This window comes from Molothrus aeneus, chromosome 2, assembly GCF_037042795.1.
Source record: "Molothrus aeneus isolate 106 chromosome 2, BPBGC_Maene_1.0, whole genome shotgun sequence".
Classification (NCBI taxonomy): Eukaryota; Metazoa; Chordata; class Aves; order Passeriformes; family Icteridae; genus Molothrus; species Molothrus aeneus.
This window is the reverse complement of record NC_089647.1, coordinates 22,124,064-22,150,371: the sequence shown is the minus strand read 5'-3', so window position 1 is coordinate 22,150,371 and position 26,308 is coordinate 22,124,064. Positions and strand designations below refer to the sequence as shown.

Genomic DNA, 26,308 nt, shown 5'->3' with positions numbered 1-26,308 from the left:
GGCAGAGCTGTGAGCTCCTTGTGCGGTGCTGCCTGCTGTACCACTCAAAAAGGTATTGGCAACAATCCCTCCTTCCCCTGCTATAAACCATAGGGTTCTCTGTCTCTCTGCAGTTCCTCTGGTAAGCTGAACTGTGTAAGTTCAACAGGGTCCAAGGAATCAGGTGGTACCTCTCCTACCCCAGGTGAATTCAGTTTTTAAGCTCTTGCTCAGTGCAAGTTCAGAGACAGAGCTAAGCCATGGGGTGAGGCACTACACCTAGATGTCTTGTGTCTCTTGTGTAGAGATCACCCAAATGTGCACTCATGACCCCACCCTTAGAAGCAAAACTGGTGTCACATGTTCCCACAGGGAGATATGGAGACCTCAGGCACAGAAGCGCTTGCAGCGCAGGTTAAATAGGAAGCAGGGGCAACACCTCAACTTCCTTCCCCTGCTTCCCCTGTCCTTGTCCTGTCTGTTAGGCTGTGACTGAATGGCCATGACTTTGGGGAGAGGGGCTTACCTGGGCCAGCTGTCCTCAGCTGCACCATGGCTTGGGCGCTGCCCACCTCGTTCTCGGCCATGCACTGGTAGATGCCCTCGTCCTCGGGCCCCACGCTGAGCAGCCGCAGCGCCCGGCGCGACAGCCGCAGCCGGTGGCTGCCCGACAGAGGCACCGCGTTGCGCAGCCACATCACCGAGGGCTGCGGGTTCCCTCGCACCTTGCACGTGAACTTGGCACTCTGGCCCCAGGGAATGATCTGCTGGGATAGCTCCATGGTGACCTCTGGGGGTTCTGTGTGAGGAACAGACACAGACTGTTGAGCACCACTTGGCTGGGAGCATGGCACGGTCATGGCTTTGCACTTTCCTCTCTGGCAGGGATGAGAGCAGAGTGATGGATCATTTCCTACCCTAAAGTCCCACTACTCCCTTTTTGGGGGCCCATATGGGTCTGCTTCAATGCCCCTCCCCTTCAGCATCCACATAAGCTGCAAAGGGAGGTAGCCCAAGGCCATCTGCCCTCTCACATGACATCAGACATCTACAAGTCCCATTTTTCTGAGCTGAAATGCTACTCTGCAAAGACTGTGCTTGTGCCACAACACCACATTGGTGGCACCAGATGAAATGCAATCTGTGAAACATAGGCTTAATCTCCCTAAAAATTGTGAGACTGGGAAGTTATGTGTGGTAGAAATATCTGAGGTGTAGTATCCCTTACATTTTCCACTCCATATAGAGCTTCCCTACAACAGAACAAAAACCAGAACAAAACAAAGACACTCCAGTGTCTTCCTTAAGCCAATGTCAAGTATGTCTAAAAAGCAACCAGGCTTCCACTAGAAAGTATTAGAACAAAAGCAGTGCCACAAATGACAGGATAAGAGCTTCTGCAGAGGAAAGGAGAATCCATCATCTTCAGCCCATGGTGGGAGCCAAGAAGGAGGAGCTACAGCCCTGAAGAAAGAATTAGTCTGGTCTCCTGGAAACTGGAACCACAAGCAGGGGTTTGCATTACATTGTGGTTTGTCCAGGGAGAGGAAGAGTGCTTCAGAGCTAGTATCTTCCCCTAAAAGAAGATGAGACGTCCAAGTCCTTCCTGAAACGACGGCTCCAGCAGCACTCACCAAACACCTGCACGTTGTAGAAGATGAACGCGGCCCCGGCCTCCCCAACGCCATTGTCAGCTGTGCAGCTGTAGGTGCCCGAGTCCTCCTCGCTCGTGGGGTCGATCAGGAGGTTGCTGAGCAGGAAGCGCGTCTTGTTGTAAGCGGAGACACCAGAGCCATCCTTGGCCCAGGTGACCCGCGGTGGGGGGATCCCGCTGGCCACACACTCCAGAATCAGGCTCTGGCCCTTGGTGACAATGATGGTCTGAGCCTCAGGAGGGTAAATTATCCGTGCTGCTTCTGCTGTGGAGCCTGGGGAGGAGAGATGGTGGAAGGAGGTGCGTGGGAAAGAAGGTGGATGGTGGGAGAGCAGCCTGTGCAGTGGGTAAGTAGGGATAATGGTAGGGCGCACTGTTTTCCTCTGCTGCGATGGTAAATGGCAATGCAGGACCAGAGGGACATTCTGTAAGGGTTCTCTGCACACACCAAAGCCACCTTGCCAAAGGGCTAAGGGCCTTTGCCCGCCCACCACCAAGAACAAATCCTAAGGAAGCATGGCAACCCCAGGGCTGCATACACATACTCCAGGAGCAGACCTTGGGGCCTTCTGCTGCTGGAAAGGAGTTTTCTCAGCAACTGATAATGGTTCACACAGAAAACCAGCTGTACCAGATAGCACTGATCAGTGCCCCCAGAGCTGGAGATGTGTGGTGAAGGGAGAATGGCTTACGTCTCACACGGAGCCTCTCACTGGAGACTGAAGTTTTCACTTCCTGTGTCACGGGGTTGTAGGCAGCACATTTATAAGTCCCCTCATCCTCCTGGCTGGCATTAACGATCTGAAGGTTTCCAGATGGCATAATAAGATAATTGTCTGTAGAGAGAAGAGAAAGTGGCACATGATCACAAGATATACTCCTGTCCAACCTCCATGGAACTCCTGTCCATGGAACACATGCAGTGTCCTGAAGAAAAGGTGGACAAGGGGGAAAGAAAAAAACATGATGTCCCAGGCAGCATGGACATCAGGGAGACCATGCCAGGGACCCTGAAGTAACTTGTGTTCAGACAGGTGGCAAAGGGACAAGGAGGCAGCAGGTAGAGATAGCTACTGCTGGTAAGGAAGGGTGAAACTGAGGGTCCTGTGGCGGAACCTGTTGGGACAGACCCCTGTGCGCTCACCTCGGGAGGCCTCCAGCCACTCCTGCTTCACACTGTAGCGGACCTGAGCCTTGGGGTGACTTTCGGGCAGGTCGCAGGCAATCACGGCTGTGTTCCCTTCATCCACCTCGATCACATGCTGGCCATCAAACTTGAAATCTTTGAGATCTGCAAAGAGAGCAGAAGACAAGGCATCTCAGTTGCTGGCTAAACATCTCAGCTATCAGCTCATGCTCTCCCATGAACTCGGGTCTGTTTCCTTGTGGTGCCGGCAGAGGACTGCTGTGACCCCAGCAGCTAGGGAAACTAGCTTTCTTTCACGATTCCCCCTCCCCGCCCCCCCTTTTTCCTACAAAATGAGTAACTTAAAACACAGCTTCTGGAGAAACCGCCTGCTCCAGGGCTGGGAAACTGGGGGTGAAAAATCCTGGCCTGAGAGTAAAAAATAAGCCAACTTACTGCAGCACGGAAAGGCAGCCAAAAATGCTCCTTCTGCCGCCTGCTATTTCACACATGGCTGCTGTCCTGCTACTGAGAAGCTGACTTTGTAGTCATAACTCAGGAAGCCCAGCCTGCTTCAAGGGTATACAGATGCCCGGTGGGAGGAAGTGTGTGATGCTTCCTGAGCTCCTCCCACACCTGAGAAATCAGCATCTCTGCTCCAGGCACTCTTGCTCCAATCAAATATCTTGCAGCTGGAAGTTGGTTAACCACACGTGTGCCCAAGCTCCAGTTAAAAGAACAGGGACTTGCAAGGAAAACCAGCTCCTCCTCTACATGGCACAGCTGCTCCTTCCCTAAAGCAGCTGTGAAAACCCTGTCCCACCACATCCCTCTGCCCATGTTGTGATGGGAGTTCCCACCCTGGCTGGGTTGATGTAGGGAGCAGGACTGGAAGCACAGGAACTAAGAAGAAGGGGTACCTAACTTTTTGTTTTCTTTTCCCTGTTTTTTTAAAGCAGGAGGAGAGGACTGCAGCAAAACCCCACAGATCTGGAAGGGCAGGGAGCATACCAACCTGGCCCCATCAAACTTTTCAGAGAGAAAACTGGTTTCCATTCTCTCTGGGCGTGATGGCAAACCTTGCCGATGCACTTCAAGTTTGAAGTTTGTCTCAGACACCTATGCTATGAGGGAGGAGGTTTTGTGCCAGGAAAAAAGTCCCTCGTGTGCATTTTTACAATGCTGTACACCAGCCCAGGTGTTTTCACCCCTAGTGAAAATGGCACATCCCGCAGTTGGTTGTTGTCACAAGTGACAGGTTACACTGTCACATCAAGGCTCAGGTTGGTGCCTCTTCCCAGGATCAAGGGCTAACAGATCTCCTGAATGGCATGCCACTAATTCTGGATCAGACCACACTTCCTTTGCAAAACCCCACTCTAATGCAGTGTGCTGCATTTTGCAGCCATGGCACAGCCACGTGCTGTCAACAGCTCCCTCAGTCCCAGAAACCCATCCCAGGACGTGGCACCCGTGACCTCGGGCAGTTTGGGGGCCAGGGGGGCAGCAGGAGGGCTGGCGGCAGGCGGGCGGCAGGCAGCCTCCCTTGGCAGCCCCAGCCAGCAGAAAAATGTGTTCTCTGGGAAATGCAGCAGTGCTCCAAGGGCAAAAGACAACTCTGGCTCCAAGCTTCTCCCACCCACAGTCATGGAAAAGTGACATGAAATTTCTCAAGTAGATTTTCTGATTAAAGCAAGATCCTTTATGGAGTTTAAATAAAAACCAGCTCTCTTGGCAAGGCATCGAGAAAGCCTCCCCGAGTGCGGTGCGGAGGGGTTGTCGGGCAGCTGCTGGGGGAGCCAGCGGTCCCGGGCCCAGATCTGAGGGAAGGGGAGGAGGTTGAAAAGAAAAGGGGAGGTTTTGCAATGTCATAAAAATGATTTGCAATGAACATGCTTAATACTTCTGGAATTTCTTGGCATTGTTCAATTAAAAAAAATAATAAAAAGAAGGGATACGGCTGAACTTCAGAAATGTGATTAATTCTTTAAGACAAGCTGAGGAGGGGAGCCATGTTTCCATTGGATATTAAAGCCAGATGAAAGTTAACTCTTAACTTGTGAAATGCTGGCAGCGCCTCACACTCCTCCTCCAACGAAAGTTACTGCTGGGGCAGGGAACGATGATGGATATTTTCTCCTCTTTGCTTTTTATATTTGATCAAGGAATAAAACAGTGAGAGCCACAGAAATGGAAAGAGGTGGAGAAGTGGCGAAAGCCCAGGGTCTGCCTGCCCACACTGCGCATGTTTTGCCGATCAACAAAATATAAACGAGCATCAGGAAAATTAATGTGTGCCTTGGTGGTCTGGATTCATCACAGCCAAATTAAGATTTTGGAGCCAAGGCACAGGCTCCAGCAATGCTGGCAGGGATCTGCACACACACACTTACATGGAGCACGTGTACATGCACACATACCCTGAGGAGAAGAAGGGGCCCAAGAGCCTGGAAAAAGAGCAGACCTAAGGTCCTGGCATAGCAGAGCCATCTTGAAGATGGAAAATGATGACCCTGAGCCACGGCACCCCCTGGGATGGCTGTGGGCTGGGCAGACATGGGGGCCTCTCCCAGACAGCCCCCCAGATGGTGGCTCAGCCCACATATCACAGCTGTGGGTGGTGCAGCTCCACAGTAGGGAGCTGCAGCTCTTCCTGGCTTCCCCTCAGCCCAGAAGTGAGGGACAAGGGGTGAAACTGTAGACAATAGGGGAAAGAACAGAGGAAAGGAAGGGATCCTGAGGGGGCTGGGGGACCAAGAACCAGGTGCCTTTGGAGAAGCAGAGTGAAGCTGGCAGGGGAGAGGGGAAAAATAGCAGAACTGGGACAAACTACTTTCTCATATGCCAAGTGTACGAGCTTCCTGCCAAACTACTCTCCTAAATTCCTACTTCCCCACAAAGAACAAGACTGGTTCACTTGCCAGTGGATTTTGGCCACAGGCAATCTCAACTGCCCTGCTCACCACCGGTATGGGCATGCAGAGCCATCCTTTAGGGCCAATGGGTCAGCCAGACCTGTGGTAAGGGGTGGCCAGGGTCACCCCTGTCTCCCTCTGTGCATGGGACAAGCTCCCCCACAGATCCTGTTGCATTTGGCCCCAGCACAGCAAAACAGAGGGCACAGTGCCAAGCTGGGACAACCAGCTTCGTCCTGGGGAGTTCAAACAAGCTGCCTCTGAGTTGTGGGGGGACCATGCATGTCCCCCCCAGCAGGGAGGGCTGGAGGACAGGATCCATGCCAGGGGGATATGCAGCACTTGCCCCTTCAGCTGCGCAGCCAGTGGCAGCCAGGCCCCACATCTAACATGCAATTTGCAAAGGAGTCTAACAACCACTGCAGCTGGGAGAAACCACATCCCCTCTCACTGGCTGGGTTTTCCTTCTCATATGGCAGCACCCAGCGTGCCAGCCCATGTTCTTGTCCTTAAAAGACATGCCTGACCACAGTGAAGCAAGTCCTCATCTCCCAACCATTGTCCGGGAGGTGCTGCGGACAGACAGACTGAGCACTACCAATCCCAGCCATACTGGGACAAGAGGGCTTTTTCCCCCCTTTTTTTGTTTAGGAGGGAGTGCAACCAAAGGCCATTGCTCATGTCCATCTGCAGCCGGCTCTGAGGCGTGATGGGGTGAGCCGGGGTGCAGCCCTGCAGCCAACTGTGCTGCTGTCACTGGGGAGAGAAACCAGCTGAGTCCCAGGGCTGGGGGCCAAGCAACGAGGCAGGCGAGACAGAGCTGATTAAATGAACGGGAGACCATAAATAAATCTGGAGAAGAAGCAATAGTAAATGAAATGATGGCCCCAAGGTAAAAGGTTTCCCTGCCATAGGGAAGAGTGAAAGAGGAAAGAGAGGGAAGGGGAATAGGCAGGAATAGGGTCCTCCAGCCTGGGGGCAGGCACCTTCCACTGTTCCCCCCTCAGCTGTGAGAGCAGCCTAGGGCTATAGCTCTCACTCCCCATCCAGACAGCACCACAGGAGCCTGGGCACTGGTGCTGTCATCACCAGATTCCTCCCACCCTGCTGAGACAGGCACAGTCCCACGGACTCCAGCCTACTGATACCCACCCCAGCCCATCTCCCCTACCCTGGGCCATCTCACAGTCCTCATGCCACAGCTCCAATGGTTCACAAAACACCACCTGTGTTTTCCTTCTCTCCCCTCCTCACATCAAGTCTGCCCCCGGGACCAGAGCTCCTGTGCCTGCTCTGCATATGCTTTTCCAACAGGCAGCTATCCTCTTCTTTCCCTCCCTCCCTCCCTCCCTCCTGCCATTGCCTTTGGGGAGTATCTGCGGAGAGGCCTTGGCGAAGGAAAATGAATGGGGCTGTCTTCAGAAAGCAGCTTCAAATTCCTGGGGGATGCCCAGCCCGACCCTGTGCAAGGTCACTGCCCAAAAGCTCCACATGCTGAGGCCCAGCTTCCCACACGTGCTGCCACAAGGCCGAGGACTGACCTCACCCATGGCACTGATGGAGGGAACAGGGCAATGAGCCACCCTTGCCCACTGCATTCCCGAGACACAGGTACCTGCAATCCCACACCCCCGGCCACAGGGACACTGGAACAGGTGGAGTTTTTTTACTGCACCCCTCATCTATTTTTCTGTTTTGTGTTCAAATATCATGGCTATTCAGGTCAGGCTTGCTGCTGTGTTTGATGCCCTGATTTTCTATGCATACAGATGAGTTCTGGGAATTACACAGCTCTCGTTACCTCTGCTCATCAGCCTTGCTCCAGCCCTGCACTTCAGTTGCCCCTGTGAGCTCCATGAAGAGCTCCTCACCTTCCAAGCCTATAGCTGTTACAGAACCAGCCCTCAGCACCATGTACAAGTCCATGATGGAATCACTCAGCCCCACCAGAGCCCACTGCAGCTGTGCCTTTTACATACAGCACCCCTGCCCAGGAGAGGGGCTGGGGCAGGGCTTTCTGGCAGGATCGCAACTTTGCCACCGAGAATCAGACACAGAAAACATTTCTTCTTTGCAGCTTTCATTCATATGAAGGCTTAAAGCCTGGTTTGGAAAATCAGGGATACTCCTGTTTTATCCATACAAGCTATCCCAGACTGCAGTGCTGCCCTGGGGCCTGCAGGGCTGATCTTGTGCACCACAATCAGGCCAGCACTGATCAGCAGGTGTGACCTGCAGTGACCTGCACTGATATGCCATGGGCTGCCAAGGTGCTCCAACTGCTGTGGAGCTCCACTTCATTTCTAACTGGACCCAATGGTGCCCAAGTGATGCCTGAAGGGCTGCTCCCTTTGTCACTTCGTGAAATCTTTCCCTTCTGCAAATCCCTCCTCCCTCCACCTCTTGGATATACAACAGTTATTTTATCTCTGCTGGAGAAATTAAATGCAAGTTTCAACCAGCACTCTGAGCCAGGGGGAAGAGAGATGGCCTCAGCATCACTCTCATCAGCTCAGATGAGAGAAGGAGGTGTGAGTCCCAGGGCTACACTGAGGCTGCCAGCACTGCAGTGATGGCTATCTGCTTGCTGACTGTCAGCAAAGCACAGCAGGCCCCAAGGGACTGGGCACACAGAGCCTGGGGCATTCCAGGCTCCTTCCTTCAAACAAGGCCCAAAGAAAGGAGGAGAAATAGCCTAAAGTTGGCCAGACAATTTTACCTACACTCCTCAAAACCTAGCAAGTCACTTCTTCCAATGACTCCAGGTCCTCTTCCAAAATAAACCAAGCCTTGAAAATGTTTCCATCGCCATCCTTCCCCCCACTGCTTTCATTCACACATTGCAGTTTCACTTTCCCCTTGCCATCCCAAAATAATTTTTGGATGGAACTAAGACTTTCACAGGGTTTTCTTTCAGCCCCAAAGGTTATCGGAAAGAGATTTATCAACTGCAAGCTGACCTGCCAGGGGCTTTCCTCGCACCACGGTCGCCACTGAATCAGCTCTGAGCAAGGTCCTATAGAGGAGGTCTGGAGCAGGATAGAAAGCCTGGGGCACAGCTGCTACCAAGCTTTCAAACTCAGCTCCACCACCAAGTGGTGCTCCCTGTTCTTTCAGAGCAACACCACTGTTGCAAGCAGACTCCAGCTCATGAACATGAGACTGGTTATTTGAGCCTCTCCAGAAGATTCTCCTCCCACACCTTCAGTCCCACACCTTCACTGGGATGCCCTATCTCTCTCTTCACTCACTGACTGCTGTATGTTCCCCATCTGGGTGTTCTCTATCACCTGAGGCTATCCAGGTGTGTGGGATGCTCTGCCATCCCCAGCTACCCCTGAGGATGAGGGACCTGTGCAGCACAGCACAGGGGTTTTCCACAATGGATTAGCTGCTTGATCATCCAACCTCTGGCTCCAGTTTTGTGAGCTCCACTGAGTGGGGCTCCTGACTTCCTCTCAGAATTGCGTTTGCCACAACAGGGACACAGCAATGGCCAAGTCCTTCTCTTTTGCACACACTAGGCAAAGGTAATTTGGCTCCTGGAGAAGGCTGATGCCCTACTCAGAAGCTTTGATTTGTCCTGAAGGACATTATGGGGCCTTCTGGTGCCTTAGGACCTGTCCCCCATTCACTGCTAAAGCAGTCATATAGGTCAGACATACTTTTCCCAGGAGACCAGAGCTGGTGGTAGTGGGCTGGGATGCAAGTGAAAAAAGAAAAGGGGATCAGCTAAGCAGGAGATGATCAGGATGAGGAGCTGTGCACACCCTACTCTCCTAAATTCAAACCATGCCCTTGGTAATCCCATCCACCTCTCTCCTCCTTTCCTTCTCTCTATCAGGCCACCAGCATACACAGCCCCCTTTCTGCTCTGGAATGTGTTCTCCGAAACTTAATCTCAGCATGGGGCTCAGGCCAAATCCCCCAACAGATTCGGCCCCGTGACAACTCCCTCCCACCCTGCTTCAGAGTTCAGCAACTCTCTCCTTGCTTTCCCTAGTCTCCTCCTCCTCCTCCCACCCTGTCTGGCCTAAACATTTCACTCCTGATTAATGTATCAGTGACAAGCCAAAAGTTCTTGGCTTTAAAGCAAAGCCAGGCCCCACTTTGCACAAACATCTTCATGTCTTCATTTTCTTAAGACTTAGCCCCAAACTCCCTTTTGCTGGGAAAGATGGAGCCCGTTCTACACTCAGGGACTGTCACTGCAAGGCAATGGCAGCCTCCTCTGCACACACTTGCTCCACCAAACACTGTGTGGATTTCTGAGAAGGTGGGGTTCTCCACTGCTCTTTCTCACATGCATCCAGATACAATCCCTTCTGGCCAAATACATACAACATGTGGCCAAAACCAGGTGCTTGTAAGAAAAATTGCCCACCTAAGACACCTCTGACCATGCACACGTCTCCCAGTGCCAGAGGGCAGCAGTGAGGAGCACATAAGCTCAGGAATAGGAGCAAAGTCCCTTGCTCAGAGTTGTGTCTCAAGAAGGCAGTAAAACGTAGCACACACTAACCCTGTGTGGGCAGCAGCCCCAGCAGCAGTTGGGCCATCAGCTCCAGCAGGTACTACCTATAAACTCCATCAATAAGTTAGGAACCAGAGGAGGCAGCCTAACTGTCAGGAAACACAGCTCAGGCATTCCCTGGTCTTGCAAAACCTTCTCCCTGAAGGACAGATCTGCAGCCTATCACTCAGGAGAAGGATAGCTTGGGTCAGACTGGGCCACACCATGTCATCCAGTCCATGACCAAAAATGCTACAAAAGGGCCTATGCCAAAGGAGTCATCCCTTGATGCCAGCACCAGCAAGCAAGAATGGATGAGCCTCTCAAGATGTGTGAGCAATGGCCCAAGCAAGGCAGGGGCTGTCGGCGAACTAAAGCTACTCACTAGCTAAGGTTACCACTGCAGGGACACTGGCAATGACTCCTTCAGGCACACGAGCAATGCACTGGTAGCGCCCCACGGTGCGGTTGTTGAGAGCCATGATGATGAGCTTCCCTCGCTCCACGTGGATACCCAGCACCTCGTCTGATCCAGCCAGCTCCTTCCCATTCAGTCTCCAGGTGAGGTTCACGCGAGGGGGGTCCACCACACACCCCAGACTGACTGGGCCTCCAAGCTTTTGGACAATAGAAGCAGGTTGCACTGTGACCTGCAGAGATTCACCTGCACAGAGGGAAAAAACGGGAATAAGAAAGCTCTGTGAGACTCAGCAATAGAATGGACAGAGGAAAAAGCTGCAGTGCTGTACTATTTGCATTCCAAGTGGCCTTTCCTTGTGTTGCACCATCCCCTGGAGTCCTCATACACCCACCCTAATTTTTAGAGATGAACCTCAGCCCATTTCTTCCTGGCACTGCCTGAGAGAAATGTTCGACTCCAAATGTATCCTCCTCTGGAAGAGGGTTTGAACCTAAACCTTTGGTCAAGGCTACTCAGGGAACAGTAGAGAGAGGAAACCTCTTTGTCTGTGAGGCATGGCTACGCTAAACAGCACTGAGGCAAACCAGAATGGGTAAGAAAAGACACTCACTCAGTTTGGCAAAACAGCTGGCAGCCACAAGCACGAGGCAAGGGATGGGGGACATGGGCCTCTTCCTTCCACGTGTCATTGCCATCCCATGTGCTGTGACCTGGGCTGCCCAGGGAAGGGTCCCATAAGCTGCCGCAGGGGATGCAGTGGATTTGTGGCAGTGGATTCCTGTGGATGACAAGAGAGACAGGATGGATGAAACCCAACCCTGCTTGGCTTCTCTACCAACATCCCTAAACTGCCAGATTCACCAAGCCAGTGGCCTGAGGAGACTACAGATGCTGATGCAAGCATTTCTCTTCTCCAGGCTCTCCCCCAGGCACAGTTGGGAGTCTCCCAAGACATCCCATCCTAAGTACACACGCACACACAGACACACAGTCTCCTGCCCCATTTTGTACTTGGCACAGTGAATGACAGCGATGCACACCGGGCAATTTTCAGGAGCAAAACACAAACATTTCCAACAAAGCGTCACTGAAGATATCCACTGAGTGTTGCTGCCACTTCTTGGCTATGTCTGGAATATATTCTATTTTGAACACTAAAGTAAATGAGCAGTACAAGTCCACTCTAACTAAGAGACTCAACCTATGAAAATCCTTCAGATTAACTGTTCTGCCTGAAACACACCACCTATTTTAACTCTACACAAACCACCAGGTTCATACTTGAAAGTGTCAACTAGCCCCAAAAAACTAGAAATGTAAGGCCACCTGTCACAACCCAGGTTGCTGTGAAGAGCTGCATACTGCAGCAGCTGCTTTGGAGACCCATGAACGAACACTAAAGCAGACAAGCCAGGTCAGGGGGATTAAAGACCTCAACAGTCACCCCAAGAGACATCTCAGATGTCAGACTGAGTTCATCTTTAATCGAAGGCAATAGGCTGAAGTCAAGAGGAGATTTCCCTTACTGGCATCATAATGCAGCTATAGGATTTTGAGCTCCCTTCAGCTGCAGCACTAAGACGACCTGCAAGCCTTAGGGCACTGAAGAATTGCTCCTGTGGCATGCCTACAGGGAAGAAGCCCAAGACCAAACCCAAAGCAGCCATGGCAGCCAGCCCAAAGAGCAGTTACACTGCCTGCTCCCCCTGTAGCAAACAGCTCATTTGCCACAATCACCATCCTCAGGAGCACCTGACTCTGCAGGGTGGTATTTCCTATTTCCACCATGGTCACTGCTTGAGCTATCACCTGCTTGAGCTATCACCTGCTTGAGCATGTGTTCTCCATACCCATCTCAGTCAAAAAAGGGCACAAGTTCCTTCAAGCATAACCCCCAAAATTAAACCTCCTAACTCCTAAAGTAAGGACTGACACATACTCCCCCTGAGATGCCTGGTGAGTTGTTCAAGGCAAGGCTGATTACTGCTAGCAAGGAAACCACACATATTTGGGGAAATATCACCAAGCTACTCTCAAATTACTTTGCTTGGCTTTTGGTGACAGCAAAGGTGCAGAAGTGCAGCACAGGGCAATGTCCATGGCCAGCATGCTGAGATGCACATTGTAACAGCAAGAATCCAGCAGGCTGGCTTGCATGCCTCTCTGCAAACTGGGCTGTCCCTCTGACAGCCTCACAAGCTGTTCCTTTCCCCCCCCCTCCCACATCCCAGAGCTCTGCTTGAAGGAGAAGTCATGGAAGAGACACATAAAGTTGAGAAGAGGAAAGAAAAATCTCCTCAGAGCTGGTGATTTCAAAAGGAAGAAACACCAAGTAAAGCAACATGCTGCTGGAGTTTGGAAAGGCCACAAAGAGCATCTTTACATGGCCCTTTGCAGGCCAGTATGAATCTAGTGCACTGGCTGGCCCAAGGCAGCTCTTTACAGGAGTTACAGGATCATGGGTATAGTGGCTGTGAGGCCAAGATGACAAGCCCTACTGAGAGGCAGAATAAATTAAGTCTAGCTTGGCATGGCCCAATGTGGCTTCCAGGCATCCAGGAGCATGGATGGAGTTCAGACATTGGACATATCCTGAAGGCATCCAGAGAAAACACTAGGCCATACTCCAGCTACTGCAGGCCACAGCCCCGCTACATGTGGAAATCCCTGTGGGTAACCTCCAGTGCCAAAGAGACAAGACAGCAACTTCCCTCCCACACACCTCACCCTTCTTGGTGTTCACTCTCCTCACCTGAGAAGAGCGTCAAAATTTCCCCCACCAACCAGCACATAGTGACTTGACAGCTCCAAGTCAATCAGGATACTTTAGTGATTGACTTGGAGACCCATCTGAGTTGCTCAAGTTTATTTCTCCATGTAAGACAGCCACCAAAGCACCCTTCATTATGCCACAGCCACCACGGGGAGTCACCACTGATGATGGCTGTAAAAGTGCCCTCGGTCTGTCCATACCACAACATGCAGTGTTGACACCACTGCTGATGCACAAGTTAAGGTCACACTAATTACACTCATCTGGAAAAGACTTTGAGGTAGTTCAGGCTTAAAAACACCTCACACCCTAATGTTTACTGGAGATGGAAAGCCTTTCACTGATGCAGTAGAAACATTTTGGGGTAGGACTTACTGTCTGGCTCCTCAGCATTGGAAGCCTATGGAGCAAAGCTGACTCATTCCCCCTATCTGGATGGGTTTGGCAGCAGGATGGAAAAATGTTGGACGGAGAGGAGTTGCTCCCTGGAGCCCAGGCTGACGAAGGGGTTAGGCAAAGATATTCCAACCAGACCTCCCTGCAGCTCTGCGTTGCACAGAGCCTCTGGCCAGAAGGGCAAAGCCAAAGGCACAGAACTGTGCATGAGACCCCTCGTGAGCTAGGACCACCCAGGCACATGGATGCAGTGACTGAACTGGCTGCCCCCAGGTCTGTGAAAAGATGAAGAGCAATAGGTGGGGAGAAAAAAAAGGGAGCTCAAAAAATTTGGCCACAGCACTAGGCAGATTGAACAGTATTGAGCAGAGAATGAGGAGAGAAGGTGTGTTGCAACGAGTGTATGTATGGTACCTCCCCAAACCTCCAGGCAAGAGTACAAGCTCTAAATAGGGACATGTGGCCATTTCTTTCACAGCTGAGTGAAGTACAAAAAGTAAATGGCCAGCATAAAAATAATGAGGAAAATGAATGAAAACATCAATTCCAAAAGAACTATTAGGATCCGGGGCCAGATTTTGAAATTCTCAGCTTTTACAATTGAAGCCAGATTTTCAAAAGCATTCAGTTCTTGACATGCTGAGCACTCCTGAATAGGCAACCAACTTACTTCGATGCCTAAATGGGAGCTGACCTCTTTTGAAAATGCTGTCCTTAAGCAGGCTGCAATAGTGCAAAGCAAGGAACTTTATTAATCAGGCAGCTTTCGATCTGCCTCCTGTCCTGCCAGCAGCACCAGAGTGGACTGCAGTGGGAAAGAAGGCAGAGGTGGGAAGTGGAGGAGACCCCAGACACCCCAGCTGACTTCCCAGAGGTGGTGGACCCAGGGGCTGAACCAGGGGCTGCAGGACTGCTGCATGACAGGGTCCTGCTCTGCTGCCTCCTCTCCCCAAGGCAGGTAGCTTGTGAAGTGCCCCTGGTTGCCAGCACTTCTGCAGCCACCTATAACACCACTCCTGATAGCTCCTGCTTAATTGCTATCTAGGAAAAGAAAGAGTTAAAGTAATTTAAAGAGATTCGAGAGGGAGGGAAAAAATTTTGTTTGTTTATTTATTTTAAATTCTTTCCTGCCAGGTTAAAATAACAATTTCCTGTCGGTGGAGCTCTAAGTCCCTTTCAGACAGCCCAGTAAATCAAAAGAGGGGCCATTAAGAGAACAAAATTAACGAGAGCTTAATCAGTTAAGGAGGGGTGGTGGGGGTGTAAAATCTGTCGGCTCAGCTTCCCACCACACACCTAAGCCCAGCGAGGCCCCTGCCTGCAGCCCCAGCTGTGCCATGGCGGCGGAGGGCACTGCAAAGGCAGCGGAGCGAGAAAGGAAAACCAGCGGTGAAGATATAAAAGGGAAGAAAGGCCCGCGCCTGCGCGGGGGGGTGACAAATCTCTAAAGGAAAAAGGGATTTGAATTAAGCACAGGCCGCAGGAGAGGTGTTTGCTGATTAGAAACTGAAGGTTTTACTGAGGAAATGCAGCTCACAGCCCCAAGCCCCCTCCTGCTTAACAAGGGCCAGCCAAGCAGCCCTTGTTACTGCCACATTGCCTGTAATTTACAAGGCTCCCAAATAGGAACCAGCCTGTGCCCCAGCTCCGGGGCAGCATCCCGCAGCACACATCCCAGGCAGGGATGGATGGGAAGGCTGCGGGAATGCCCAGGCAGACCGGGAGCTGTGTGGAGTCACCGAGCACATGGCAGCAGGCTGGGGTTGTGTCATTCAGATGGACCTTGGGAACTTCTTCCTGCAAGGCATGAACAGTGGGAAGGGGCAAGGACTGCTCTGCACCGAGGGAAAGGCTGCAGCAACTTCAGTCCAGCCACCAGCTGGGGACACCCTGGGTGACTCTGGAGAATTCACTGCAGCTGCTCTCTTTTTCCAGCAGGTCAAGCAGGGACAGTGAAACTCCCAGCTCTCTGTTTCATACATTGAGACCTCAGCTTTTCAGAAAAAGCAATGTCTTACACAGTATTATGAGCCAATTTTACTTGTAATCATTACTTTTTAATACAACACAGTAGTTTTTTCCTGCCTAAAGCAAAAACCACTGAAAAAAAATGTGAAAAAGAAAAGACCAACTGCACCCCTTTGTTTTACAAATTGAGGAATCTGAGGGCTAGAAGAGGAAGCCAACCTGGCCCAAGGTTATCCAGTAAAGCAGTGGCAAGTGGGGCTGGAAATCAAAAGCTCTCTGATTGGAACCTCCATTCTATCAAGCAAGTTGTTCTTGGATGCTAAATGTTTTCCATCCCCTCTGAAAAATCCCACTGTACAACTGTATAATCCTCTAGCTTAAAAATACTGTCCAGGTGACATCTTTGAGCAGATCAGCTGCAAAGTCCCTGCAGGATTCCTGGGCATGGACAGCAATCTGGACATCCCTGACTGCTTCTCCCTGACCCATCAAACAGTAACATCCCACAGGGCAAAATTAACCTCTACCGAACCCCTGTCCCCATTTCAAAGTATTAATTTCACACAGATAAGTTAGGCTCATTTTCTCTGAAAGGGTTTGGGAAAAGGACAGGTTGGTGCAGGACAGAAGCTCCTCTCCCACAGAACATCATGGGCAGCTGATGGGGATGGGTGTGCAGATGCCATAAGGAGTGGCAGGATCCCAAATGGGAAAAGGCTGATATCAGGAGTGGGCAGAAAGGCAGAACCCAATATTATACCACTATGTTTGAAGTCAAGGAGGTAGCACAGTGTTTGTGGAAAAAGGGATAAAAGCTTGCCCCTTTTTCCCTCTTGTAGCACTGAGAGCTTCTGATTTCAGAGTGCATTAGCTCTTTTAACATAGCCCTTGACTAACTGTATGAGAGGGTCACCTTCTCCCTTTTTTAAAGCAATTAAGCAAAAAGACTCTTTCAGTGGTTGCTTGTGAGCTCAGAGAGTCCATCAAAAAGCCACAACAGAGAAAGCCTGGGATAAATTCATGCTCATACTCAGAAAGAAAATATCCAGAATAAAACCTGGCATGGCAAAACCACCAAAGATCAGTGAGTTTTCCTAAAAACTGCAACTGGGTGACCCTAAAAAGAACCACAGTTTAAATTCAAGCAAGTCCTGAGAAATAGACACCTCTTTAAAAAATAAACTAAACTTGCAGGGAAAACATCTCTTTTCCTTGAACAGAACTGCTCATGCAAACCATACCAGCAACAAACCAAACATACAAACATCTTTGTAACTTTTTTGTCTTCCTCAAGATGAAGCTACTTCCCTGAGCAGTTTCTTTCCATAACAGCCTGCATCATCACCAGGGAGAGGACTGGGCATGCTGGCTTTGACTTAGCAACAGGATGCAAAGCCTTCTCATAGCCTGTCTGACTTTTGCTCATACCCCTGAGGACCCAAGGCCTGCAGTTTCTGGCAGCTCTCCATCCAACAGCTCCTCTGAACTGAGCGCCACTTTCCAGCTGGCATTGATCAGGCTGACTTTGCTGAGACCCAGAAAACCCCTTCACGTTGGCATTTCATCAGCCAGCAAGCGTGAGGCCTCTTGAAGAAGAAATGCCACCCTCACACCTGCCACAGGCTCCCCAGTGTCACCACAGCAGTGACACAGCAGAGGGTGAGCCTCACCTTGGGCGCTGCCTGTGGCATGGTAGGACCTGTCAGCTGGGGACAGCTGTAGTGCAGGCAGGCCACGGATGCAAGGATGGCCTTGCCCCACAGGTACACGTCCTTTTTTCCACAGTTACCGGGAGAGGAGCCCTGTGCTAAAACAAGAGTATACACACTGGCTTTTGCTGCCCCTTGGCGTGCCCTGAAAGCAGCTCCAGTCCTTGAAAAGACAAGGCTAAAGCGTAAGAAAAAAAGAAAATCCACCTCCTTTCTTCAATATCATGCTCCCTAGACACTTAATTTCCCTCTTTCACCCACACCCCCCCCCCCCCCCCCCCCCCCCCCGGCTTCCCCCTCCATTCTGAGTAAATTCAATTTGACAACCCTGCTAATTGGATAAACGCTGCTCCCTACGCTCCTTTAAGGCTGCCCGCTTTTCTCTCCTTGTTTTTGGAGGGCGATTGTGGCTGTTCTTTAACATGAATTCCATCTGCTTTATTTCTCCTCTGCCCATTCAAGACACCTCCTGAATATGTATGAGGGGCTGCGCCCCCCCACCCCTTTTCTACTCCATCCCACCTCCCTCCCTCATCACCCCCCCACCCCTCTCCCTGCCCTCTCCCATTGCCCGGGACAATAACCCCCCAAATGCCCCCTTCTCCCACCCGGGCCCTTTTGCTTTAGATAAACACAGGCAGTGTCAAGTGTGAGGAGGGGGGGGGAAGGATGGGGTTCAACTGCCAGTCAAGCCTCGGGCCCTCAATGAAGCCCGGAGGCCTACCCTAATCTGCTGCATGCTTGCCATATGGGAGCTGTGTTGCCCTGGGAAACACTAACAGGCAGAACGGAGCTTAATAGAGTCCATATTCATTGTAATGCAGTGAAATGGCTCGAGGGACTATTGCCCCTTGGGTCTGTTTTCATTCTTCTGTTTCCCCTCTTTCTTTTCTCTCTCTCTCTTTTTTTTTTTTTTAATAAATTTTTTTTCCTCCCCTCCTTCTCCCCCTCCTTTTTTTTTTTTTTTTTTTTTCCCTTCTGTTTTGGTTTCTTTTTTTCTCCTTCTTTCTTCCTTTCAAAAGGACGAAGTCCCTGGAGAGCTCTAATCTGGAGAGGCTGGGGGCTCCCCGAAGGGCTGCCCAGCCGATGGGGCAGGAACGGGAAGGGGGAAGGGAGAGGGTGGAGGTGGTTAGGGAGGCGAAGGAGAGGTGGAGGGCAAGAGGAAAGTAGTAACTAATAAGCATGCAGCCAGCCAGCTGTCAAGATGCTGACAATACTGCTCCGGGTGCAAAGAGCCCGACAGGCAGCGCTGGCACGGAGCTGGCGCAGGGTCCTCCCGGGAAGTGCCTGCCTCCCCTAAGAGCCGTCCCGAACGCGGCACAAGCGGCAAAGAGGAAAAAAAAAAAAAAAAGAAAAAAAAGAGAAGGGCGCAGATGGAGCGTGCTGCACAGCCTCTTCAGAAACAAAGTGCACCTAGGAAACAGATGTTGTTGCTGCAACAAGCCTGGAACTACTGGCTGCTCACTGGCTCCTTCTCCCAAGTGTGTGCCAGGAGAAAGGGGCCCTGGAGCAGCTGCCAGGGCTGCCCCCGTGGCTGGGACAGGCTGTGTCTCCAATCAAAACCTTTCAGTCCAGAATCACTCTCAAACTGGAGAGCTACTACAGTTTTACACCAACTTTTCCTCAGCACTCTCCATCCTTCTCATTCTTGATCCACCTGTAGACTCTTCCGCCTCGCAGCTAAGGTCCCAGTTTAGGGAGCTGAGGAATCCTGAAAGGGGTGTACATCTGCAGCACTTACAGAAAGGTGCAGGCCCTGAATTCAGGAGCTTGATTTTCAAATGGCAGAGAACCAGCAGAATTGCTGCTATCAAGATCGTGCTGCTATCGAGATCAAGGCCCCACAGAGGTGCAGCTCAACCTACTCTCTTGCCAAGGCTGGTGTCAGGAAAAAAGGGTCAGGATCCCCTTGAAAACCACATCAATGTAGTAACACACTTGTGATGAGTTATTTGCTCTGGAGTGTTTTCAGTTTTTCTCACAACTTCGATAAACTCAGCTGATGTGCAGCAACAAAGTCTCGCTTTTTTGAGGCTTTGCTATGGAACAACACTGAATCTTCATTGTAAGAAATATTTCAGAGGAGGCAGCAGGAAAGGGGTCACCCACTGATACCAGTATGATGTGAAAACACACCTTCAGTCTCAGAAGCAAGGGATTTAGTGCACTGTATTGCTTGCCTGAAGCAATCTCTCTTGCCACATCAAAACAAAACTTGCTTTATCATTCCATCACAACTAAAGCGGGAGATCAGTGTCAATGCAGTCAGATGCTGTACTAAACACAGAAGAACAATCCCATGTCCTCTAGACTTCACACCATTGGGTAGAAGAGTTAGTTATTTTAGGATGCTTGATACAAGCACTAAAAAAAATTACCTGTCCATACCTTTTTGCTCTTTGGACAAAGAGGAAAAGCATGTAATAGAGAGAGCTGGGAATAGGTGAGAATGTACATCTGGACAAGAAAAGCCCAGAGAATGGCTCTGCTGGCAACTGATGCAGTGGGACCCACAGGATGGGTGGTGAGTGCCAACTGATGCAGGTGGCTCTGGTCTGGGCTCCACCACTCTGAATCCTACACCAACATGAGCTGGGCCTCAGGTTGTTCCCTCCCAGTCAGCAGCTGCAGTGGAGGAGGGTGCAGGGACCGATGGGCAGTTCCCACCAGGAGCTGTCATCACACAGGCACAGATGTGCCTCTGGGTAGTTTACATTACTCAGGGCACTGCTTTTGTTTTTCCCTTCTCATCCTTTGCAAACAAAAAAAAACCCCAAACCTTGAAATCTGATGTTGAGATTCTAATTGCCTCTTGGGTTAGGGAGAGGTCAGAGAGAAGGCAGGCCCGGCAGATGTAGGGGAAGTGATGCCAGGCAAAAGCCCTCAGAGATACTAAAGGGAAGTGCGGAATAAAGGTGACAGAAAATAAAGAGCAGGAAAATTAAATTTAGATGACAGGGTCAAGAAAGAAGAAATAAAGGAGTTGGATTTTGGCAGATTTCCTCACGTTGCATTTGTCCCCACTGCTTCAGGGCAATGACATGGCAATGCCATAGCTCACTCACCAGATGCATATCCAGGCTCAAGTCTTTTTCCTGTTTTCCTCTGAGCAGGGGCTCACCTCACACCATCACCTCTCAAGCAATTCTCTCTCCCCAGCTGACACTTAATTTAAATGTGCCCTGCTTGGAATAGCAGGAAAACCACTCCTGCTCTCCACCAGAAACTCCTTGCTGCTCTGAGACAAAAGCTTAAGACTTCTGCAGCATGCCCTGGTCTCAGTGAAACAGCATTTTTCCATGGAGAATTCCATGGAAAAATGGACATCTAAATGTCCAAAATGGACATTTAGAGACATTTCCATCACCACCATAAAGAGAAACTGCCTTTTAGTTTGCACTCCTTTCAGGATGCTCTTATCCAAAGCTGTTTTCACTCTCCATTGCTTCCCCAGCAGGTCTTGGGGAACACACACAGGCAACTCTCACTCCCTGACTACAGGACATCAAGATGTTGACCAGAACAACCATTTTGCCACTGATGACGCAGCAATGCTAAAAAAACCCCAAACCCTAGGCTACCTAATATCACCCTATGGCCTCCCTGCAGCCACAGCAGTGGTCAAGAATGGGAAGGAAGACCACAAATCATGGCAAAGGTGGGACATGGAGCTGCCCTGAAAAGACCCATCTCTATTTTATTGTTTCTGTCACGTGATGGGGTCAAGCTTGCAAGAGGACAGACAATAAATATCCCAGCATCCATTCATGCTGGTAACCACCAGCTGAAACACTCCTCTTTCTGTATAACATGAACCAAAGCACAGAGGAGTGGGGGACAAACCCCACCAGTCAGCATCTGCATGGAGCACAGCAAGAGTGCTCGGGGAGCAAGCACATTTCAGTGTCTGTCAGCTATGGCCATCTGCAAAATGAGACTCAGAAGCTCTTGTTCACAGAATAGATCACAAGCCAGACACAGCAGCTATGGACACTTTTTAAGAGCAGCCCAAATCTTCATATGCCTAAACATGGGATACCTTTAAGTACCAAACTAAAAAAAAAAAAAAAAATTAAAATCCAAATAATCTTTGTCTAGGAACAATAGAAAAATCTTGTCCATGTCCAATTAGAAACAGTAATAGAGTGAAACAAATACATGAATAAAAAAACCCCAAACCACAAACCAGAAAAGTTCACAGAAACTGCCAGTGACACTGTTAAGCCCTCCTTGGGGCAAGCTGCCATGGGGAAATTTTCCTGTTGGCAGAGCAAAGACTTGGGTAGCTTTCCTAGGCTCTGAACCTTCCAGTATGTACTTGAAGAGAAAGGGTGCCTACAACTGCTGCAGCAAAAAACTAGCCAAGCTTATCATAAACCTAAGCCAGTGGCACAGGAGAAATACCTGCTAAAACAACACATCCCCTGGATTATAACAGAGGACTTGATTCTACTGCCACCAAAATCAGCCTGATCTTTGCCATGACTTCAATGGGAGCAGGCCTAGAAACTGCATTAACAAGCACAAGGCTAGTTTAACACAGTTGACATCAAAATCCAGAAGAGCACACAAAAGAGACACGACAAAGTACTTGCCAGTAACGTCAATACAAAGTTTAATCCCCAGATGGCTGGCTTTAGAGACATCCCCATCACCACCATAAAGAGAAACTGCCTTCTAGTTTGCACTCCTTTCAGCAATGACTTGTTGCTGGGATGCAAAAGAGCACAAGCCCATTTTTCTTGTCCTTTGAAGACGGTATTTAAAAGTTGGGGATTTTTTTTTCTTTCCTAAATTTGAGAATAAATGGGAGTTTTTCCTCTCCATAGCTGTCACTAAATTGCTTTTCACTAACAATAATAATTTTCGTTATGGGAGCAGGTCAAAAGCCTCTAGAACTCTCTGCTGGGACAATTTTCCCCTAGAAGACATGTCACTACTCCAAAAAACACAAGAGGAAGCTCAAGGCTAGCAAAACAAAGGGACAGAAATGACTGTCCATAGAAAATGCTCTGGCTTGCGCCAAATGCTGAAGGTGGGGTGCAGGGATTAGTGCTGAGTGCCAGAACCCAGATGGGCTGAGCCAGAGCCCTACTTCGTGCCATGATCAGCAGCTGCTATGCTGCTCCAAAACCCCATGGGGCTCACCCTGAAGTGAAAAATCATGGGGGACACACTCACAGTGGGGTCTAAGGATGGCTGACAGATTTCCCCTCTTCCCAGAGATGAAGAGGAGAGGGCTGCATTGTTTAGGCTTTTTTAAAGGTTGTGTTTGCATGTGATTTGCCCCATTTATCAGCACAACAATAAACACGCCTTTCCAAAAATGACGGTCCCGTTGAGGACAGTGAGCCAAACACGGCAGGAGATGAAGCAAGAGCTCAGGTCACCCTGCACAGATGGGCAGGGCCGCCATAAGGTTTCTCTCTGTTCACAAGGGGATGCTCCATAACAAAAGGATGGCAAAATGCTGCTGCCTCAGAGCCTGGGAAGGGAGACTCACCTGCTGTGCCCCAGCCAGCTCCTAGGACACACCAGTAAGTGCCACAGCCAGCCTTAACAAGCAGCAGCAGCGCCCCTGAGGACCAGGCACAGCACAGACCTGCCCCTGGCTCCCCACTTGTCACTGCTGCCCGTTCACACTCGAACCCACGCCAGAAGCACCACATCAGAGCCGAAGGCCCCTCCCCAGGCCTTTCACACAACAAGCATCAGCAGCAATTCCAGCTGTAAAGTTTGCTTTCCTTGACACAGTTTACTTTCTCCATTCCCCTGCATCCCACCCCTGCCACTTACCCCTCACTCCAAAAAGGCTCTCTCAAACAGGCTTAAGCTTTAAACAAATAAGGGCTTGACAAGCAGCAGCCTGCTCCCGTTTCCCTCCCCACCAGCCCTGCTCTCCCGCCCCCCCCCCCCCCCCCCCGCTGCCTCCACCTCTGAGCCGTGGCGCAAGCGGAGTTGGCGAGCGCCGTGCAGGCATAGAAAACAAACACGTGGAGCAGAGCCAGCTGTGAAGTTGGATTTGGCATACGCTGTTTGCAGAACGAATAAAAGCACATGAGAGAAGAGGGAATGGGAGAAGGGGGACAGACTGGGGAGCCGGGGTGCCCTGGGCTCAAGGGGAGAGTGTGACTCCAGTACAAAGCCCTGGCACATGCCTGCTGCAGGGTCTTGTGCCCTGCATGGAACTGGAGGGGGGAACAGTCCTACAGACACATTTCCTGAGCTCTTTGGCATCACACTTCCACACCCCTTTCCTAGCAAGCTGGACTGTTTTTGCATGTGCTTGCCCTCCCTCCTGGGCAAAAATTAGTGCGTTCTGATGCAACATGTGAAAAATAAATGCACTTTTACCCCCCGGGCATGCAATTCTCCCCCTTTCTTTCTTTCTTAGGGTTTCTATTTCCATTGCACATTATGCTCCAGGGCCCCACAGCACAGGAAACCCTGACCCAACTGCCCCATCACCTCAGCTGAGATTACATATGCTGAAGGTCCACATTTACATTAATCCCCCTCCCAACTGTCCCTTTCTGTAAGGGTTTCAGACAAAATATCCCTCCCCTTAAACCCAAGCTCTCAGGAGATGTTAGCCCGGGTATTATTTATTATTCTGCCTTCATCTGTCTGGTCTAGCCATGGGAATGGCACTGGAAGGCTTTAGGAATAGATCACCTATGGCCTTACATCAACACTGGATCCATGCAGGTTTTCCTCCCTCTCCCAATTATCTCCAAGCAAAATGAAACAGAAACGTATGCACTCTGCCTGGTTTGGGGCAGAATCCAGTGATTTGATGTGGTTTGCTTGTGGTTTCCACCCAAAACCATAAACCAGCCCAGGTTTGCTTGGAAGGTCCTCAGCTGTGTTTGGAGGCTGTAAGAAAAGCAGCAGTGTCCTACCTGGTCTTGGACCCTGTCCAAAACAGGCCAGCAGCTGGATGGATTAACAGCCCAGCCTGACCACCCAGACACCTGCAGACATGTTTTCACAAGTCTCATTACCATCCCTGAAACACAGTAAGGACTTTACCCTCTCCCGGCCCGCTGTGAACACTTGTCCCTCAGCATCACTCCAAACCACCAAACTGACAACAAGAGACAGTATTTGGATAGTTTTCTTCCTGAGAACTACATTATGGACCCCTGATCATGAGCAAGGAAGGTAGCTACCTTGGAGAAATATTGCAATTGCTTTTTTGTTTTGGGGTGGAATTTACTGAGACACCTAATACAGCCATGGATCACTGCAAATAAAGCATTGCGCAAAACCAACCACCCCACTCCTATCTCTCTCCCTTTTGGAGGCAAATTAGCAAGACAGAGATGGATAGAAACTCATAGTCTTGGAGGTTATGATGCCACATTTCTGAAATTGCCTCCTCTGTTGGACAAAATATACCCCCACCCTGTGTCTCAGCTTTCCAGGCTGCAAGAACAGGAACAGCAAACTCCAGCTGGTACAAGCAGTAACGAGATGAACATGAGTCAGATAATTTCAGATTCTCATAGAAAGGTGCTAGACAGGTATGTAGTGTTATTATCTCTACTGCTTCCTGGTAGCCCCAGGATTTTTGGATTAGTAAAATACAGATGTCAGCATCTTGGGGATAGTGCCTCAGTAACTGAACCAAACAGGGAGCGGCATGCTGACTGCAACAAGGGGAAAATATGAATTTGCAGCGCACACAAAATATTGTGGTTAAGGGAGACAGATACCACTGACAACAGGGAACAGGATAATTCATTGGGGCTTGTCAGACTAAACTTTCTGAAATCAGAGACTTAGGGAAAGTGTTTGTCAAGCAAACATTCAAACATCCAGCTGCCAAGAACTAAGTAAACAGAGAAGGAGAAGTAGCAGAGCCAATGTGGCACCATTTGCAAATACCCCATGATCATCAGTCACAGGCCAACTGAGCCCATCAGCAAGCACTAGTGAAGCCAAGGGGATGAATTACTGCAGGAAGACCACCAGGGTGGACAAACAATGAGAAATTTACACCTTCAAAATGTTTTCATCTAGAATAAGATTTGCAGAACTGGGCAGGTGTAAGTACAGCAGTCTGTGTGGTTCAGTGGACACCTTCCTGCACCACACACATGCAACTACCTGGGCACATGAAATAAAGACAAAGTCCAGGCTGAAAGCAGTCCTCCAAGACAGTGAGCAAAAACCAACAGCTCTGGTACCATGCATTTTAGTCCCACTTCACCTGAAAACCTGCAGTGGTATTTACTGTGCTTATGAGGAGCCTGAAACCAGGGCCAAAGATTTGAGGGCAAACCAGCTGATCCCAGCCCTGAAGCCAAGGGTGCCAAGTGGCACTGGGCAAGTGAGGGGAAACACTGGTCTCTGCTTCCCACCTAAGTGCCTATCCATCAGTCAGGGCTTTACTCCCATGGTTCACAAGACTGCTGGAAAGGGTACCTGGATAACTTAAGGGATCCAAGAAAATGGATGAAAAATATGCAAGTTTAGACATGCTGTGCAGTAAGACATGCACATGGAATTTCCAACCAGGTCTGCTGACCTCTCTGGGAAAGCATTCAAGATTGAACATGTCAAAAATAAAGCTGAAACCCATCACAGGCAATCCTACAAATGCACCTTTTGTCTACACACCCCTATTCTTCTATACCTCGTCCCAACAATGACACCAGAGTGACATTATATTAATTTCCTATAGATCAGACCTCTCTTGGCTGTCTGAAAGAAGTATAACAGACACAGGGCATGCTTCAAGGCCAGCACTGGATGCATCACTTTTCTATTAGTCACTGACCATGGATGCACCCACAGTAGTGATGGTATAACCATTCTTTGGCATATTTGTGGCCACCTGCATTCTGCA

At 50.1% G+C, this 26,308-nt stretch overlaps 1 protein-coding gene across 1 annotated transcript in view; it reads right to left on the bottom strand.

Annotated features, from left to right (window-relative positions):
- The window catches only part of BOC (BOC cell adhesion associated, oncogene regulated), a 54,485-nt gene that overhangs the window by 11,822 nt on the left and 16,355 nt on the right, over nt 1-26,308 (bottom strand). Inside the window, exons 2-7 of the mRNA XM_066569091.1 lie at nt 11,219-11,386; nt 10,573-10,851; nt 2,778-2,924; nt 2,326-2,469; nt 1,614-1,907; nt 506-778 (exon numbers count right to left, since the gene is read on the bottom strand). Of these exons, the coding sequence (XP_066425188.1) occupies nt 506-778; nt 1,614-1,907; nt 2,326-2,469; nt 2,778-2,924; nt 10,573-10,851; nt 11,219-11,303 (1,222 nt within the window). The 5' untranslated portion in view covers nt 11,304-11,386. The remainder of the gene's footprint in view (nt 1-505; nt 779-1,613; nt 1,908-2,325; nt 2,470-2,777; nt 2,925-10,572; nt 10,852-11,218; nt 11,387-26,308) is intronic.